The sequence below is a fragment of the Schistocerca cancellata genome, chromosome 9 (assembly GCF_023864275.1).
Source record: "Schistocerca cancellata isolate TAMUIC-IGC-003103 chromosome 9, iqSchCanc2.1, whole genome shotgun sequence".
NCBI classification, from domain to species: domain Eukaryota; kingdom Metazoa; phylum Arthropoda; class Insecta; order Orthoptera; family Acrididae; genus Schistocerca; species Schistocerca cancellata.
In genome coordinates, this window is record NC_064634.1 from 495,936,313 (window position 1) to 495,956,715 (window position 20,403).

At 43.7% G+C, this 20,403-nt stretch overlaps 1 protein-coding gene across 1 annotated transcript in view; it reads right to left on the bottom strand.

Annotated features, from left to right (window-relative positions):
• Positions 1-20,403, bottom strand: part of LOC126100797 (scavenger receptor class B member 1-like) — a 224,877-nt gene that overhangs the window by 55,900 nt on the left and 148,574 nt on the right. Inside the window, exon 2 of the mRNA XM_049911421.1 lies at positions 3,778-3,869. Within this exon, the coding sequence (XP_049767378.1) occupies positions 3,778-3,869 (92 nt within the window). The remainder of the gene's footprint in view (positions 1-3,777; positions 3,870-20,403) is intronic.

Consider the following 20,403-nt stretch of genomic DNA (forward strand, 5'->3'; position numbering starts at 1 on the left):
CCCTTGACGCTACATCACAGACAGGAGCGCTTGCGATGGTGTAAACGACGAACTTGGATGCACGAATGGCAAAACGTCATTTTTTCGGATAAATCCAGGTTCTGTTTATAGCATCATGATGGTCGCATCCGTGTTTGGCGACATCGCGGTGAACGCACATTGGAAGCGTGTAATCGGCATCGCCATACTGGCGTATCACCCGGCGTGATGGTATGGGGTGTTATTGGTTACACGTCTCGGTCACCTCTTGTTCGCATTGACGGCACTTGGAACAGTGGACATTACATTTCACATGTGTTACGACCCGTGACTCTACCCTTCATTCGATCCCTGCGAAACCCTACATTTCAGCAAGATAATGCACGACCGTATGTTGCACGTTTCTGGATACAGAAAATGTTCGACTGCTGCCCTGGCCAACACATTCTCCAGATCTCTCACGAATTGAAAACGTCTGGTCAATGGTGGACGAGCAACTGGCTCGTCACAAAACTCCAGTCACTACTCTTGATGAACTGTGGTATCGTGTTGAAGCTGCATGGGCAGCTGTACCTGTACACGCCATCCAAGCTCTGTTTGACTCAATGTCCAGGAGTATCAAGGCCGTTATTACCGCCAGAGGTGGTTGTTCTGGGTGCTGATTTCTCAGGATCTATTTACCCAAATTGCATGAAAATGTAATCACATGTCAGTTCTAGTATAATATATTTATCCAATGAACACCCGTTTATCATTTGAATTTCTTCTAGTTGTAGCAATTTTAATGGCCAGTAGTGTAGTACAACACCTTCCCAGATAGCCTTTCCTGTTTGGTTCGATCCTAAAGGACAAATGAGCACTGGGGAGGAAGAAGAGCGAAAATCACTCCGGTTCTGCTTTCACACACTCCTCGATCTGTTACATTAGCCACCAGGCGAGAGTTGAAATGTCTGCCTGCCTCCACAGACGCCATAGTCTATTGTCTTCCCGTCGTGGTCCCCAAATATGGTCTACAGTAAGAACAGCTTACAGTATTTCTTGAATGACGGTTCCATAAATTTTTTAGACAGAATATTCACTCCAAGCAATAAAATCTGTCGTCTATCAACGACTGCTGTTTCATTCCTCTAAGTATTTGTGTTACACTATCGCACGGACTACATCGACAAGTAAAGATCCTTGCAGAGAGAGTTTCAATTCCACAAGGAAACATTACGAGTGTTGCAGTAATTTGACTTTCGTCAACAGGTGCTCTCCACGTTCGCGAAACTGCCCCAGCAAATCTAAATTCCCCACTGGCTTTCCATGCTATGGGTTCCACGCGATCGTTCCGCAATTACACCTTTTGCTACCACTAGGCATTAAACGAAGTAATAGACTACAGCATTAGCCGCACGTTTCTGGAATCAATCTTTCCACTTCGCTCTGTTGCTTTTATGCCACTTATTCCGTCCTGCGGTCAGTGCTCACAACATCCAGAGATGATAGTATAACGTGTACTACTTGTTCACTGCAAACGACACCGAATAATTACACCAAAGCTAAAACTCTTGTCACACGTATTTTCACTTACAAGTTCCAAGTGTGCGATATAACTAGTCTGTTTGTTTAAACATCAGGAATTACACTAACGGATAAAAATCGCAAACCAAAAAGAAATGTAGAATAACGTACATTTCGGGAATACATTTGTTTAGGTAACATACACTCCTGGAAATTGAAATAAGAACACCGTGAATTCATTGTCCCAGGAAGTGGAAACTTTATTGACACATTCCTGGGGTCAGATACATCACATGATCACACTGACAGAACCACAGGCACATAGACACAGGCAACAGAGCATGCACAATGTCGGCACTAGTACAGTGTATATCCACCTTTCGCAGCAATGCAGGTTGCTATTCTCCCATGGAGACGATCGTAGAGATGCTGGATGTAGTCCTGTGGAACGGCTTGCCATGCCATTTCCACCTGGCGCCTCAGTTGGACCAGCGTTCGTGCTGGACGTGCAGACCGCGTGAGACGACGCTTCATCCAGTCCCAAACATGCTCAATGGGGGACAGATCCGGAGATCTTGCTGGCCAGGGTAGTTGACTTACACCTTCTAGAGCACGTTGGGTGGCACGGGATACATGCGGACGTGCATTGTCCTGTTGGAACAGCAAGTTCCCTTGCCGGTCTAGGAATGGTAGAACGATGGGTTCGATGACGGTTTGGATGTACCATGCACTATTCAGTGTCCCCTCGACGATCACCAGTGGTGTACGGCCAGTGTAGGAGATCGCTCCCCACACCATGATGCCGGGTGTTGGCCCTGTGTGCCTCGGTCGTATGCAGTCCTGATTGTGGCGCTCATCTGCACGGCGCCAAACACGCATACGACCATCATTGGCACCAAGGCAGAAGCGACTCTCATCGCTGAAGACGACACGTCTCCATTCGTCCCTCCATTCACGCCTGTCGCGACACCACTGGAGGCGGGCTGCACGATGTTGGGGCGTGACCGGAAGACGGCCTAACGGTGTGCGGGACCGTAGCCCAGCTTCGTGGAGACGGTTGCGAATGGTCCTCGCCGATACCCCAGGAGCAACAGTGTCCCTAATTTGCTGGGAAGTGGCGGTGCGGTCCCCTACGGCACTGCGTAGGATCCTACGGTCTTGGCGTGCATCCGTGCGGCGCTGCGGTCCGGTCCCAGGTCGACGGGCACGTGCACCTTCCGCCGACCACTGGCGACAACATCGATGTACTGTGGAGACCTCACGCCCCACGTGTTGAGCAATTCGGCGGTACGTCCACCCGGCCTCCCGCATGCCCACTATACGCCCTCGCTCAAAGTCCGTCAACTGCACATACGGTTCACGTCCACGCTGTCGCGGCATGCTACCAGTGTTAAAGACTGCGATGGAGCTCCGTATGCCACGGTAAACTGGCTGACACTGACGGCGGCGATGCACAAATGCTGCGCAGCTAGCGCCATTCGACGGCCAACACCGCGGTTCCTGGTGTGTCCGCTGTGCCGTGCGTGTGATGATTGCTTGTACAGCCCTCTCGCAGTGTCCGGAGCAAGTATGGTGGGTCTGACACACCGGTGTCAATGTGTTCTGTTTTCCATTTCTAGGAGTGTAATTTAAACTAATCAAAAAGCTACAAAAATAACAGCTATTGGAATGTTAGTTTTAAAATTCGAGGCTCTGGAGTGCCTGCTGACGATTTCTCGGGCCTCATGTTATGTCGCCTCTCTAGATCGAAAACTTGCTTCTTGACGCTATGTTCAGCTGTGGTTGACCCATTCCAGCCAATATCGTCAAATAGTGGCATCGCTCCTAGTCAAAAGTCGAGCGAATCACCAATTATTCCAATCGGCTTCTTTGAGCCCAACTGCATGTCCTCTCTCAAATGCTGACATCTGCGTATATTGTCCACATGTCTATCTGCCAGGCACAGTTTCTGTCCAACTGAGTACGCGGAATGAAATTCGCAAAGGTATCGACATGTCTCCTATTTACTATCCCTGACAGCTGCGTGGTTAAATTGCGCTTCAGCGTCACACAGTCACCCACCAGCCGCCAAAGTTTACAATTTTGCATATTCCATCGATAACTGTATGAATATTAATTTGTGACCAATTTGCATAAATCCTTTGTGGTACTTTTTTTGTATCAAAGTGTACGTGATTGCATTCCGAAGTCCCCGTTTTATCGGAAAAAACCGCTGAAATGTTCTGTCCTCGAAAATTTTAAAACAGTGCCAAATGGTTAAAGCTGCGAAGCACAAGACACGTAGAGGGTACGTACCATTCTGAAGAGCAGGTCGTACGGCTTGAGCGCCATCATGCCGGCTCCCAGCCCTATGGAGAACACGCCTGCCAGCACCAGCAGCCACGAACCTGCAACAATGCGGACAAACGTCAGCCGGCTGCAGCGGGCGACATACAGTGGATGCCGTTTTGCGGCGCGAAAACTCCCAAGCCGTCATTTTGAGTCGTAGATGCCAAACCCTGACACGAATTATTTACAGAATAATGGTAAAACCTGTAAAGTCGACCTAGGGGAACATCAGTTTATGTCGCAGAGAAGTACAGGTACACGCGAGGTGATACTGAACCTGGGACTTACCTCGGAAGATATACTGAGGAAAGACAAACCTGAGTTTACGTTTATAACAGACAGTAGTTACAAAACTGTAAAGATATGAAAGGGAAACTGTGGGAGAGGATGCCAGTCTATCGCCAATATTATTCGATCTCTATATTGAGCAACCAGTAGAGGAAAAACGGGAGAAAGAGAGGGAATTAAAATTCACAGTGAAAAAAATTAAGAGGTTTGTCTGTTACGCTGCACAGACACAGTGGAGGACTTGGATAGTGTCTGTAACAGGGATGTAAGATGTACACCGACAAATTTAATGGAGAGTCTTCCAGTCCATATGTGGCATAACAGCAAACCAGTGTTTAACAGCATTGGTTAAAAACAGTTTTGGTTGCAATTTTAGTTTTTTTATTTTTCAACGACGCGTTTCGCCTTATTTAGGCATCTTCAGGTTATCTAAATAGAAAATAGAGAACAAATATATCTATTTAAGAATCGCGATCGCGATCGCGTTGTGCAGACTTGGATAACCTATAAGCATGTATAAACAGATCAGCTATTGAAAATATAAACAGATCACCTACTGAAAGAGCAAATACCTTAATTTGGTATTTCTTAAGAATCCTTTAGTCAATGTAGCCAAAGGGCATCGTCGAATGTATCAGGCCATCATTGCCTTCGTTAAACTCAGTAAAAACTAGAAATGAAAAAAAATGAAGTCCCATGCTTCTTTACAGAGCGTAGGGGAACGATGCGGGAGACCCGCACCGCCTTACTAGGCAAGGTCCTAATGGAGGTGGTTTGCCGTTGCCTTCCTCCGACCGTAATGGGGATGAATGATGATGATGAAGACTACATAACAACACCCAATCATCTCGAGGCAGGAAAAATCCTTGACCCCGCCGGGAATCGAACCCGGGACCCCGTGCTCGGGAAGCGATAACGCTACCGCGAGACCACGAGGGCGGACAAAAACTAGAAATATAAAATAGTAAAATCATTACCTTTTCTAAATGGGCGCGAGAGGCACCAAGATCTGCATAACGGGTCCCCGTTCACAGGAGCGAGTAACAGTAAGATGGAGGCTCAGGTAGTAAGCATTATGCTTACTGTTACTCGCTCCTGTGAACGGGGATGCGTTATGCAGATCTTGGTGCCTCTCGCGCTCATCTAGAAAAGGTAATGATTTTACTATTTTATATTTCTAGTTTTTACTGCGTTTAACGAAGGCGATGATAGCCTGATATATTCGACGATGCCCTTTGGCTACAGTGACTAAAGGATTCTTAAGAAATACCAAATTAAGGTATTTGCTCTTTCAATAGGTGATCTGTTTATATTTTCAATAGGTGATCTGTTTATACATGCTTATAGGTTATCCAAGTCTGCACAACGCGATCGCGATTCTTAAATAGATGTATTTGTTCTCTGTTTTCTATTTAGATAACCTGAATATGCCTAAATAAGGCGAAACGCGTCGTTGAAAAATAAAAAAAAACTAAAATTGCAACCAGGACTGTTTTTAACCAATACTGTTAATAGAGAGTAGTCGAATTAAATGAGGCGATGCTGAAGGAATTAGGTTAGAAAATGAGACACTAAAAGTAGTAGATGAATTATGGTATTTGGACAGCAAAATGACTGATGATGACGGAAGCAGAGGCGAAATAAAATTCAGATTATCGATTGCAAGAAAAGAGTTACTGAAAAAGAGTAATTTGTTAACACGTACAGACGTACGTGTTAAGAAGTCTTTTCTGAAGCTATTTATGTGGAATGTAGCCTTGTACGGAAGTGAAACAAGAAGAGAAAGAAGCTTTTGAAATGTAACGTTACAGAAGCCTGTTGAAGATCAGAGGGGTCGAACGAGTAACTGATGAGGATACATTGACTCGAACTGAGGAAAATAGATGTTTATGACACAGACAAAAAAAGGAATCAGTTGATAGAACACATCCTGAGGCATCCTGTTGTTGTTGTTGTGGTCTTCAGTCCTGAGACTGGTTTGATGCAGCTCTCCATGCTACTCTATCCTGTGCAAGCTTCTTCATCTCCCAGTACCTACTGCAACCGACATCCTTCTGAATCTGCTTAGTGTATTCATCTCTTGGTCTCCCTCTACGATTTTTACCCTCCACGCTGCCCTCCAATACTAAATTGGTGATCCCTTGATGCCTCAGAACATGTCCTACCAACCGATCCCTTCTTCTGATCAAGTTGTGCCACAAACTTCTCTTCTCCCCAATCCTATTCAATACTTCCTCATTAGTTATGTGATCTACCCATCTAATCTTCAGCATTCTTCTGTATCACCACATTTCGAAAGCTTCTATTCTCTTCTTGGCCAAACTATTTATTGTCCATGTTTCACTTCCATACATGGCTACACTCCATACAAATACTTTCAGAAATGACTTCCTGACAATTCTATACTCGATGTTAACAAATTTCTCTTCTCCAGAAACGCTTTCCTTGGCATTGCCAGTCTACATTTTATATCCTCTCTACTTCGACCATCATCAGTTATTTTGATCCCCAAACAGCAAAACTCCTTTACTACTTTAAGTGTCTCATTTCCTAATCTAATTCCCTCAGCATCACCCGACTTAATTCGACTACATTCCAGTATCCTCGTTTTGCTTTTGTTGATGTTCATCTTATATCCTAGAGTACTTTATTTCATTTTCATTCCGGCCACCTATCGGCCGCAAAATTTCAACACTTTCGTCCTTTAGTTTCGTTCGAGTGTTCTGGCATTCTTCTCCGACGAGTATTCTTCTGTTCTTAGGACCATATCTTTCCTATACAGCTTTATTTGTGTTTTAGCTAGAACTTTTCTATAGAGACTTTCTTTGGTACTGAGAAAAGTATCAATAGGTTATCGGTTGAATCTCATCAAGTCTGTGAGCAAGACCTCTTGTCTTTTCTTGTTAAAAACAATGCAGGCAGAGAATCGACTGGACCGTTTTTGTGATGTCTTTCATGTTAAGTTACCGAGTCTTGGTAGGGCGTCAAACGGGCCGACTTGGAGCATGAGAGGCACCACTGAACATTTTAAATTCCACTGTCCATACTTTTACAAATAAATTCATAAAACTTTTTCAGCATGACCAGGAATGATTCAGAATCCACACTCTTAGAAGTGGAAGTTCGAAAACGTACGAAATAATTTCTTCATTTTTTTCACTTACTAATGGCAGCATTTGTTGCTGTAGGTACACTTTTCTTCGTAAGTAAGAGAGATTCTTCGATGAATTTTGCACAGCATACAAACCATACTTAAAGGTGTATGAAACTCTAGAATTTTCCAAATCTGTTAAAAACTGTGGTAAAAATTGAGGTAATTAACTATAAAATTTGTGTTTTTCCTGAACATGAAGTTTAAAATATAACAGTTAATTCGTTTTTTCATAAATTAAATAAATTCTAGAGTATCATACACATGTATGGTAAGTTTGCATTGTTTTGTACCGTTACGGTACGGCAGCACGATGTAACTACAACGTGTCACTTTTTTCAATCATTTCCTAAAATAAGAAGTTTCAGAGCACATTGTGGTTAATCGAAAGAAATAAAATTATTCTAATAGTTGACTCTAAAATTTCGTCGAAGATTCTTGTGAGGATGTTCTGATTATTCTAGTAACCTGTGTAGTGACAGCTTATCTCGATTGTTTTCACCATTCTAAGAAGTGCGTAAATCACAATAACGTGGAACAGCCAACCTTACAAGTCACATATTAAAAAAGATCTAAGCCGGAAAGGCGACGTCATGAATAGTTGTGAGATGGCGAGCCGCTAAGGGCTGCTCGTACTGTGAACAAGGGTTGCAACAAGACTAGTATGGTAAGTATGCTGTGCAAAATTCATCGAGGAATCTCTCTAACATATGAAGAAAAGTGTACCTATAGCAACAAATGCAGCCATTAGTGAGTGAAAAAATGATGAAATTTCGCATGTAAAAAAAATTATTTTGTTATATTTTCTAACTTCCACTGCAATGGGTGTGAATCCTGAATCCTTCCTGGTGATGCTGACAAAGTTTGATGAATTTATTTGTAAAAGTATAAACACTAGAAATTAAAATGTCCTGTGATGCCTCTCCTGCTCGTTTGACCCCCCTTAAAGCAGCGGTAGAGAGCGATATTTCTCGTGAAAGAGGCATTAGAAAAATCTTAGCTTCACTGGCCAGTTCAAGTTGGACTTTATAATTTCTACCAGCGAACTCATTTTATTTAGTATACAGTCGTATTTTACACTGGTATCCTGGCTACCGAATTGATGATCAACATTTTGTTTAAAACAGTACTTCGTTCGCTTCACGGAAGAACTCCGATTCGGGCGGTTATAATTCTACATTTACTATTGCAGCAGTATTTTTATAGTGTGTGGGTGCAGAGTATGGGAAAGGAGTGGGGAAGGGATGAATGTGGAGCCGCGACACCGCAGCCTGCTCTTGCAGAGTCGCCTCCTCCCGCCCCTGAGGCCGCATTACGAGTCGGCTTTCCGCGTGTTTCACAACTCGGACCTCACCCGGGGAAACCGCGTCTGCGGGTCCAAAGGTGGTCGGTGGCGTAACACGGCCGCTCGCAGCTAACGCCCACCTCAGCTGGTAAACGCACTCCTCACCCACTGCTTTTAGCAACACGCACCCTTGAACTATTGACGAATGACGCGGACAAGGCTGCCCGTTTCATTTTTATTTTTGCTTCGGTTGAACTAGCATCGGGCTATATGCCAGTCTTGCAGAACACACACAATACATAATGCTGCACTCTACGGGACGCGTTTGTTATTCTCGATTACTTTGCCCCGTAGTTACGAGTAATTTACTATTGTGCTCTCATACAATTTTCGTAGACTCTTTTTGGATATTCTACGTTAACTTTTGATTGGCTTGCAGATCGTTCTTGGCATATTACACACGACGCAGTGTGGTTTATATTTAGATCGGTGTATTCTATGACATCGACATTGTAGGTTCATGTCATCTGTGTTTTGCATAATATGGTTATTGTTTGCTGTGACAGGTGATCTGTACATTCGTTTCATTTGATTACTTTGGTTGTTTCGAGTATTGGAAGTAAAATATATAACTATTATACGAGCAGACCTCTCGACACCCATGCGACGAAAGATATAAATAATATTCTAAAATCTAAATGAACAAACAGAGCAATGAAACGAGAATTTTATCGCAAATTTCACAAACTACCTCCCAATAAAGAACTACTCAAGAGATAAAACCAATTCAAAACACACACAGCTGAATTTATGCTAGGTATATTTTATACGGTTTTCCTTCATACTAATTATATTTTATGTATTTTACTTTCAATAATCGAAACAACCAAAGTAATCAAGTTAAACATTGCACTTAAGTGACAGGAAGCAACATGCACACTACGGAAGATACAAATAACACAAACCCACAATATCGATGTGTGACGACAAAATAAATAACTGGTAATCTAAGGCACACTGCCTCATCTGTAACATGACCAAGACGCGCTAAAAACAAATTAAAAGTTGAAGTGAAATATCTAAAGACAACACGTACGGAAATTCTATAAGGGGATAACAGTAAATCGTATGTAAGTATTGAACAAAGTAACGCAAAATTGTGAACTCGTGCCATATCATGTAGTATCGTGTGTTGTACGTCTTCTACAGGACTACTGAAGATGGGCATGCAGCTGAGAATAAAAATAAACAATAAAACACAGTTGTCTATGTATGCGTACATTTATACAGAGCCATACATGAAGTTCATACAGGATGCATAACACCATGAATTCCTAAACTGTACAGATTCAAAAAATGTTCAAATGTGTGTGAAATCTTATGGGACTTAACTGCTAAGGTCATCAGTCCCTAAGCTTACACACTACTTAACCTAAGGACAAACACACACACACACACACACACACACACACACACACACACACACGCACACACACACACACATGCCCAAGGGAGGACTCTAACCTCCGCCGGGACCAGCCACACAGTCCATGACTGCAGCGCCCGAGACCGCTCGGCTAATCCCGCGCGGCTAAACTGTACGGGTTCACGTTCTTGTAAGTAGTATATCCACAAAGCACAAAAAATCAAAATTGGGGTATGGCAGAAGATACTTCCCATTGTACTTGTAATTAGGGCTTCTCCCCTTTTCATTTACGTACGGAGTGGGGAGAATAGGTGTTTAAACGGATCTGTGATTAATCTGATCTTGGCCTCACTATCCCTATGTGAACGATACGTAGTGAGTTGTAGTATATTGCTAGGGTCACCATTTAAAACCGGTTCTTGAACCTTTGTTAGTAGACTTTCTCGGTATAATTTACACCTGTGTTCAAGAGTCTGCTACTTCAGTTTCTTCAGCACCACTGTGACACAAGCCTCTGATAATTCGTGTTGCCCTTCTCTGTAGACGCTGCTCCTCTTATTTGGTACGGGTCCCACAAACGTGGGCAGTATTCTAGCATGTTTCGCTCGAGTGTTTTGTAAGCAATCTGCTTTGATTGATTTTCCTAGTATTCTGCCCATGAATCGAAGTCTTCCAACCGCTTTATCCGTGACTGATCCTACGTGATCATTGCATTCCATATTGACACACATTGTCGCAGCGAGGGATTTGTACCATTTGGCTCGCTGGTATTTTAGTCATAGGACACTAGGTTTTTTTGTTTTATGAAGTCAACAGTTTCACTTTTCTGAACATTTAAAGCAAGTTGCCAGTCCCTGCGTCACTTTGAAATCTTACCGACATCCTGCTGAATATTTGCAAAGGTACATTGAGATAGTATTTCATTGTAGATTACTGCATCATATGGAGCAAGTCATTAATATACAACATGAACAGGACGAGACCCAACATACTTTCGTGGGTACACCCGAAGATACTTCTACATCTGTCGATGACTCTCTAGCCGTGATGACGTTCTGCATCCCAAAGGCTACTGCTCTACGGCCTGCAAATTTTCTCATTAGCGCTGAGGAGAGCAGATTCTTCTCTGGCACAACACGAGGCGACCGTGCGCTGACCGGACGCCGAGAAACTACAGCGTCGAACAGTTTTCTAACACGAGAACGGAGCTCGGCTGGTCTGGGATTCTCTGTGGCCCGCTGGTGAAAGTAATCGACGACGGCAGTGACATCTGGCGCGTCTACGCTGCGTAATAGTGACTCAACAGTAGCAGAGCCGTCGTAACGCGCGGATCTGACACAGCCAGTTCCCGGCGAGAGAAACCCGCTGCGTGGGCCGCCGTAGCCACGGGCAGGCTTTCACGGTAGAGTCCATGGAGTCGCGAGGCGCAGCTTGTAAGCTGCGGGTTCCTCTCCCGTCCTGTCTGATTTCGTTTCCTCCTCAGCCGTCGCACTATGAGATATCCTGTAACTAATGTTCAAGCTTATAACTGTCTTCGATTAATGCTACGACATTGTGGTACTGGCCGTTACGTATAGTACCGTTACAGTCTTGGTGCTCGGTTCCTATTTGAGCTACCCTTTCGAACGTCTGTTTTACTGTAGCTATCTTGCAGTATATTAAGCAATGTTTGAACGATGAACCAGAGCTGGCTCCCAGGCTATTTTTGGCAATCGATTAATTCCTGCCAGCCGCTGTGGCCGAGCGGTTCTAGGCGCTTCAGTCCAGAACCGCGCTGCTGCTACGGTCGCAGGTTCGAATGCTGCCTGTGTGTAATGTCCTTAGGTTAGTTAGGTTTAAGTAGTTCTAAGTCTAGGGGACTGATGACCTCAAATTTTAAGTCCCATAGTGATTAGAGCCATTTGAACCATTCTGATTAATTCCTTTTGCAAGAGATCGTATTGGGGCTGAATTAAATTCTCAGGTAATGGCGCCATTTGTATTTACACAGTGGGGATTTTAGGTGCAAAAATAGTCACCCCCTGAATAACTCATGACAGGAGTGGAGCTGATGGTTTAAAGTTGGTTCACTGGTCCATCGGACCTTGGTCTAAGGTAAGTGTGAAACTTTTGGCAAAATCTTGCCTCGTTTGAATTTTAAGTGCAAAAGAAAAAAAGAATAAATTTTCTGCGAGGTTTTTGAAGCGCATCACATGTGTACTTTAAGATTTGTACGAATTCGTTCAAACTTTGCACGAAGGAAAATAATGGATAAAGTCAAAAAGAAGTTTTTCTACCCAATAATCTTTATCGGTTATCGAGGTACGATGATTTAAAGTCGGGCTAAGTGTAGCAATTAAAATTCGTTCTTACGTGAACTGAATCCGTAGAAACGGTTTAAAGTGAAGATACATAAAAAGCATTGTTCTGTTAAAACGGATAAGTCGATTTCAGAAATCTGGCTTCATACGCACTTTTCGTGCAAAAGCACGTTTTTTATGAGTTTTTTTATCCGCGTCACTTCTATGTTTCGAACTTGTGCGAATCGGTCCAACTTTTTTTTAAGGAGGTAGACAAATACATCAAATTAATGATCGTCCTGTTGTTTTGCGAAAGCTTCACTCGTTGCCACGACATAAGCAACATGGTTCGAAAGACAGTACAAAAACCTATGCCGGATCAGTTGTCGCCCGAGTCAACAAAAATCTGCACGCTATGACGGCTTCAGTGTCAGAATTAACATGGAGTAAAAGTAAAAGTTGGGAACGAGAATGAAAAACGCTCCTATCGTAGCACAAAAAAAGATCAACATATCCTGGGTGGTGTTAGGGGTGTAAAAGAAGGGAAGTAGCTTTTCGACATATCTAGCAGCTACAAAAACTTCTAAGTCAAAACATCTTGACATTTTTTACGAGTTAACCCTACTTCCTCAGTTCAATCGGCTCTCTTAGCTGCAAGGGAATTGGTATAGCTGCATCTTGCAATGCATAGGCTAAAGTCCCTGATCCTGTGCCCAAAATCATGAAGATTCGTGAGCCATACTAAACAACAATATCATATGGCTGAAGGCCATACAAGTAAGAGCTAACAAAGTTTTTCTGGGGCGATAAAATTTGCGGGGCTGGATTAAAGGTTCGTAAATGTCAAGATGTGTTATTTTAAATAATATCTCTGAAGGTGCCAGATAAGTCGGAAAGCTGGTTTTCTTCTTTTGCATTCCTAACTCTGCTCAGGACATTTTCGACTTTTTTGTGCTATGATAGGAATATTTTTCATTCTAATCAATCACTGTTGTCTTTTGAGCACTCAGATTTCATTCTTTGCGTCGGGATGGCTTGGTACGAATGTGGTTCATAAAAGATTTTGTTTGATTTGTTGAAATACAACTATCATAAAAGGGGCGGTCATTTATTGTTCCGAGATAGATTGTGCTTAACTCATCACACGTAAATTTGCAGTATGCCACGATTATTATCCGAACTTATACACTGCAACTTTATATTTAATGACGGTGAACAAATGCATTTCCTTCCATTCCACTCGTGTCGTCAACGTTTTACATATTTCTGTGTCTAACATGAGCCTCAGAAAACCGTTATCTAACACCGCCCACACGACATACGTGACACGACCACGCTCTTCGAACAACTGCCAATCGCACACCGACTGCTGCCTCTCGCAGCTTAAGCACTGCAACACGTCCCATCTGAGGTAAAGAAGAGAATAAACGAGGAAGACGGAGAGATATCTATACGTTTTATTGTCTTGTCACTGATAAATGGAAACTCCCTTTTATGTCCTGTGAGACAGAGTGTGTTGGACAGATAATCATTTGAATGGCGACTCTTATTGGGAGACGTGCTTTTCCTGTCCTGCTGGTGATGCAATGAGTGAGTGCTATCGACACGGGCGCTCTCAAGTTGATTCCTTATTTCTAGATTCCCAGAAGGCTTTTGTCACGGTTACTCACAATCTTCTTCTAATGAGATTCCATACGTTTGTAGTATCGCCTCAGTTATGCAGATCACACATCGTAGTAAATGACGAAGAAGCATCGAGTAAAACAAAACTAATATCTGGCGTTCCCAGGAGTGTTACAGGCCTGCTGTTGTTCCTGACCAAGACTCATGTTCAGAAAACACAGAACATCTTGAACAACTACAGATAGGATGTTCATATTCAAAAGCCTTGTTCTTTAGTGTGTTCCTCATAAATGATTAGCATTTCAGTCATCTCGGTTCAGCACGTGTCCTGTTGCCTAGCAGGCACAGGATTCGCCATGGGACATAATACTATGCTCCGTGCGTGGTACAGCCGACCGCGCGGCACTCACCTGGTTCCAATTTCGATTGGCGACAAATCTGTTTTTTTTTGTGGTTTTAGGTCGCAAAACTGCTATGGTCATTAGCGCCTGGTCCGTGACTTAGGAAACAGTAAAAAACCGAAAATGGAAATCAGCAGCAATGGGAACGAAAGTCATAAAATTGGAGAAACTAAAAGCAGAAGGAAGGCTTAAAAATCCTCTACAGAAAGGGGTTGGTTGTCCCCAAAAAAAAAAAAAGCTTCAAATGACTGACGTCATTTCACTGGCACTAATAAATTCGAGAACGCGATCGGCTGAGCGCGTGTCATCTGCTAAAATCGACGATATATCAGGCGACAGCTGTAGACGGGGGCGTAACGGAGTAAAATAGGGGCACTCAATTAAAAGGGGTCTTACCGTCCACAGCTGAGAGCAGTGGGGACAGAGTGGGGGAGGATCGCCACTTAAAAGATGTCGATGGCTAAAAAGACAGTGCCCTATCCGGAGTCTAGTTAAAATTACCTCCTCCCGACGACGCGTTCGGGAGGAAGAGGTAGAAGCACAGGGAAGAGCTTTCACGTCCCGCAATTTATTATGGGGAAGTGTCGACCAATGTGCGTGCCATAAAAGAACACGACGACGACATAAAACGCTCCATAGATCGGCGACGGGAATCGATTGAATAGCTGGCCGGAGAAGAGAGACTGCAGCCTTGGCCGCAATATCGGCCGCCTCATTTCCACAGATACCAACGTGTCCCGGGAGCCAGAGGAACGCCACCGAGACGCCCCCCAAGTGGAGCAAGCGCAGACAGTCCTGGATCCGGTGGACCAGAGGGTGCACAGGGTAAAGAGCTTGGAGACTGAGGAGAGAGCTGAGAGAATCTGAGCAGATAACGTACTGTATCCGCTGATGGCGGCGGATGTAGTGGACAGCCTGGAGAACAGCGTAAAGCTCCGCAGTATGACAGATCTGGTGAATTGGCGGGCCATGGTAAAAGGCTGACGTCCTGTGACACCAAGAAGGCACGTGTTCGCGCCGCAACATGTGGTCTTGCATTGTCTTGCTGAAAAAATTCACCAACTGCGACATAATCGCGTGTACAAACAACGATCCAATACTGTAAAATGCTTTTTTATTCCAGTCTCTGATCACAAATTAATTCTTTAGACGATGACCGGTTTCAGTCTGTAATGACCATCTTCAGACCTTTTTTACACCATGTCCTAAAGTGATACGGCCATAATGGCAATGTCAAAACATATAAATATAATCTATGTGACGATGCTATGCTGATTACATTTATATCTTTTGACGATGCCGTTATGGCCGCATCACTTTAGGACATGGTGTAAAAAAGATCTGAAGATGGTCATTACAGACTGAAACCGGCCATCGTCTAAAGAATTCATTTGTGATCAGTGACTGGAATAAAAAAGCATTTTGCTGAAAAACGGCGTCTGGGGCAATGTGCAGAGAGAGAGTGAGGCTACGGGTCGCAGGATACTATTCACGTAGGTCACATGCCCTGGACACGCACTACCTGTGATTTGTGGTTGCACGCAATAGCACCCCACACCGTAAGGCCTTGAGTTGGCACTCTATGTCTCGTGCGAATGCAGTCACTGCGATGCCGCTCCCCCTGTGTGCGGCGAACCGAAATGCGGCCCTTATTTTCAAACAATGAGAACCTGAATTCGTCCCAAAACACTATGTCGTGCCATTCCTGTACCTATTAATGTCGTTCCGCACACCATTGCCGTGTAGTATGTTTCTGCGCATTCGTCAGAGGTAAGCGGTGAAGTGGTTGACGCGCACGCAACCCGTGCCGTAGTAAACGGTGACGGACTGTCACGACTGTTAGTATACAGGGTGATTCAAAAAGAATACCACAACTTTAAAAATGTGTATTCAATGAAAGAAACATAACCTTCTGTTATACATCATTACAAAGAGTATTTAAAAAGGTTTTTTTCACTCAAAAACAAGTTTCAGAGATGTTCAATATGGCCCCCTCCAGACACTCGAGCAATATCAACCCGATACTCCAACTCGTTCCACACTCTCTGTAGCATATCAGGCGTAACAGTTTGGATAGCTGCTGTTATTTCTCGTTTCAAATCATGAATGGTGGCTGGGAGAGGTGGCCGAAACACCGTATCCTTAACATACCCCCATAAGAAAAAATCGCAGGGGGTAAGATCAGGGCTTCTTGGAGGCCAGTGATGAAGTGCTCTGTCACGGGCTGCCTGGCGGCCGATCCATCGCCTCGGGTAGTTGACGTTCAGGTTTCATAACTAACCTTTTTCGTAGGACTCTCCATACAGTTGATTGTGGAATTTGCAGCTCTCTGCTAGCTCTGCGAGTCGATTTTCCTGGGCTGCGAACAAATGCTTGCTGGATGCGTGCTACATTTTCATCACTCGTTCTCGGCCGTCCAGAACTTTTGCCTTTGCACAAACACCCATTCTCTGTAAACTGTTTATACCAACGTTTAATACACCACCTATCAGGAGGTTTAACACCATACTTCGTTCGAAATGCACGCTGAACAACTGTCGTCGATTCACTTCTGCCGTACTCAATAACACAAAAAGCTTTCTGTTGAGCGGTCGCCATCTTAGCATCAACTGACGCTGACGCCTAGTCAACAGCGCCTCAAGCGAACAAATGTACAACTAAATGAAACTTTATAGCTCCCTTAATTCGCCGACAGATAGTGCTTAGCTCTGTCTTTTGTCGTCGCAGAGTTTTAAATTCCTAAAGTTGTGGTATTCTTTTTGAATCACCCTGTACTATGTGTTACAATCTCCCACTGCTGCGCCAGAGCCGAGGAAAACGCAGATCTGTCCTGCAATGCCATTCGGATAAGATGTCTCCTCGGGGGTTGGTCTGGCTGGTGCGACCTGACCCGTCTCGTCGTGTCCTACCGCCTTCCGTTAACCCTTCTGCACACACTTGTTGCACTGCCGAAACACTTCAGCCTGCACGAGCAGCTATTTTCCGGATGGCTGCATCACATTCGCTCATGCCAGTAATGCGTCCTCTTTCAAACTCACTGATTCGACGGTACGGTTCGCGCGTGAGTCTGCGAAGTTGCTTCACGTCTGCTCAAGTCACTCTGATCCATTACCTTCGGCTTATAACGACAACGAGAGTCACAGGCACATTTTACCGGTAGTTGGGGTTGCGCCGCCATGCCGATGTTGACCTTGAACCCCGGGCCGTCATGGTTCAGATGCTAATCACCTCTGCAGAACATTGTAATGTACGTGTCCTATGAATACGAACGTCCTATCTCTAGTCGTTCAATGTATTTTTTTCTGTACGTGAGTGTACATACGCGATTTAGAGACACTGTGAGCTACCCTCTTTACTGTTTGCAGGTGGGGCTGTCATTTAACGTCTAGTAAAACCATCAGGAGGTTAAAAGTAATTACAGAATGATTTAGACAAGGTAATGACTGTAAAACTAGTAGAAGCCGACCTCGCGGAAGATCAGTTTGGATTCCGTAGAAATACTGGAACACGTGAGGCAATACTGACCTTACGACTTATCTTAGAAGAAAGATTAAGGAAAGGCAAACCTACGTTTCTAGCATTTGTAGACTTAGAGAAAGTTTCTGACAATGTTGACTGGAATACTCTCTTTCAAATTCTGAAGGTGGCAGGGGTAAAATACAGGGAGCGAAAGGCTATTTACAATTTGTACAGAAACCAGATGGCAGTTATAAGAGTCGAGGGGCATGAAAGGGAAGCAGTGGTAGCGAAAGGAGTGAGACATGGTTGTAGCCTCTCCCCGATGTTATTCAATCTGTATATTGAGCAAGCAGTAAAGGAAACAAAAGAAAAATTTAGAGTAGGTATTAAAATTCATGGAGAAGAAGTAAAAACTTTGAGGTTCGCCGATGACATTGTAATTCTGTCAGAGACAGCAAAGGACTTGGAAGAGCAGTTGAACGGAATGGACAGTGTCTTGAAAGGAGGATATAAGATGAACATCAACAAAATCAAAACGAGGATAATGGAATGTATTCGAATTAAGTCGGGTGATGTTGAGAGTATTAGATTAGGAAATGAGACACAAAGTAGTAAAGGAGTTTTGCTATTTGGGGAGCAAAATAACTGATGATGGTCGAAGTAGAGAAGATATAAAATGTAGACTGGCAATGGCAAGGAAAGCGTTTCTGAAGAAGAGAAATTTGTTAACATCGAGTATAGATTTGTCAGGAAGTCATTTCTGAAAGTATTTGTATGGAGTTTAGCCATGTATGGAAGTGAAACATGGACGGTAAATAGTTTGGACAAGAAGAGAATAGAAGCTTTCTAAATGTGGTGCTACAGAAGAATGCTGAAGATTAGATGGGTAGATCGCATAACTAACGAGGAGGTATTGAATAGAATTGGGGAGAAGAGGAGTTTGTGGCCCAACTTGACCAGAAGAAGGGATCGGTTGGTAGGACATGTTCTGAGGCATCAAGGGATCACCAATTTAGTATTGGAGGGCAGCGTGGAGGGTAAAAATCGTAGGGGGAGACCTAGAGACGAATACACTAAGCAGATTCAGAAGGATGTAGGTTGCAGTAAGTACTGGGAGATGAAGAAGCTTGCACAGGATAGAGTAGCATGGAGAGCTGCATCAATCCAGTCTCAGGACTGAAGACCACAACAACAACAACATTGACTGTAAATAATGAAAAGTGTGAGGTCGTACACATGATACACATGAGCACTGAAAGCAATCCTTTAAATTTTGGTGACACGATAAATCATAGAAATCTAAAGGCTAACGATTCAGCTAAATATCTAAGGATTACAATTACGAACAACTTACACTGCAACCTTTAGATACAAAATATTTGGGTGGAGTGAACCAAACACTGTGTTTTATTGGCAGAAAGCTTAGAAGATGTAACAGATCCACTAAAGAAATTGTCTAGACTACCCTTGTCCGCCCACTTCTGGAATATTACTGAGCAGCGCGGTATTTATACCAATTAGGATTGACGGTCTGCATGTAAACGATCAAAGAAGGGTAGCTCGTTTTGTATTGTGGTGGAATAGCGGAGAGAGAGTGTCACGGTTATGACATGCAAGTTTGGGTGGCAATAATTAATACAAAGCACCTTTTTTCGTCGCGGTGAGATTTTTTTAAGGAATTTCAAACGTTCTCCTCTGGGTGCGAAAATATGTTGTTGATTCCAATAATTGAAGAGAAGGCTCGGAAGGATGTGACTTTATATTTTTCCCACGTGGTATTCGGGATATAGTGTGAAGGTGGTTCTATGAACACACTACTCAACACTTAAATGTGAATTTCAGTCATCTAGATGTAGATGATACGAGCATCACGGGGCTTTACTAGGCATTGTCCTGTTGGAGGTGGCACGCCGTTCCCTTTGTCTGTTCTTCCGATCGAATCAGCTGTAGATGGAGCTACAGTTTAATGGTGTTCCGCACTGTAATTATCCTTCACGTTTTTCACATCAACAAATCATTGTCACTGAACGGGCATGCATCAAATATGTAACGTTACATGTTGAATGTTGTGCTTCAGTACGTCCCTTTGCAACCGGTAATGTTACGCGTCTGTTTGCATTACCAAATCAGGTCGGTGCTTGAATGTAATTGTTACATATTTGCTTCGTTTACCTAGGGATTAGCGTAAGAGCTTCATTACCCTTACAGGGCCACTAGTGTCCGCCATGTTATTTTATTCACTGCTTACTTTGTTTATCCTCATGCCGGATCTGTACTAAGCTTTTTATTTCACACTTGTTCTACGTTTTCATTATGTTCAGAGAAAAATATATCATCTTTGAACAGTAGTATTACCACAATATCACCAGGAAAGCTTACTACCGAGTGACGTGGCGCAGTTGTTAGCACAATGGACTCGCATTCGGGAGGACGACGGTTCAAACGCGCGTCCGGGCATTCTGATTCAGGTTTTCCGAGATTTCCCTAAACTGTTTCACGCAAATGCCGGATTGGTTTCTTTGAATGGGCACGACCGACTCTCGTCTCCATCCTTCCCTAATCCACAGGGACCGATGACCTCGCTGTTTGGTTCCCTCACCAGAGTTAACAAAAAAAACTATCCGGGGAAACGCCGTCCTATTTCCGTGATTATAACCAAGCGTCAGCTCCGTTTTGAGCTG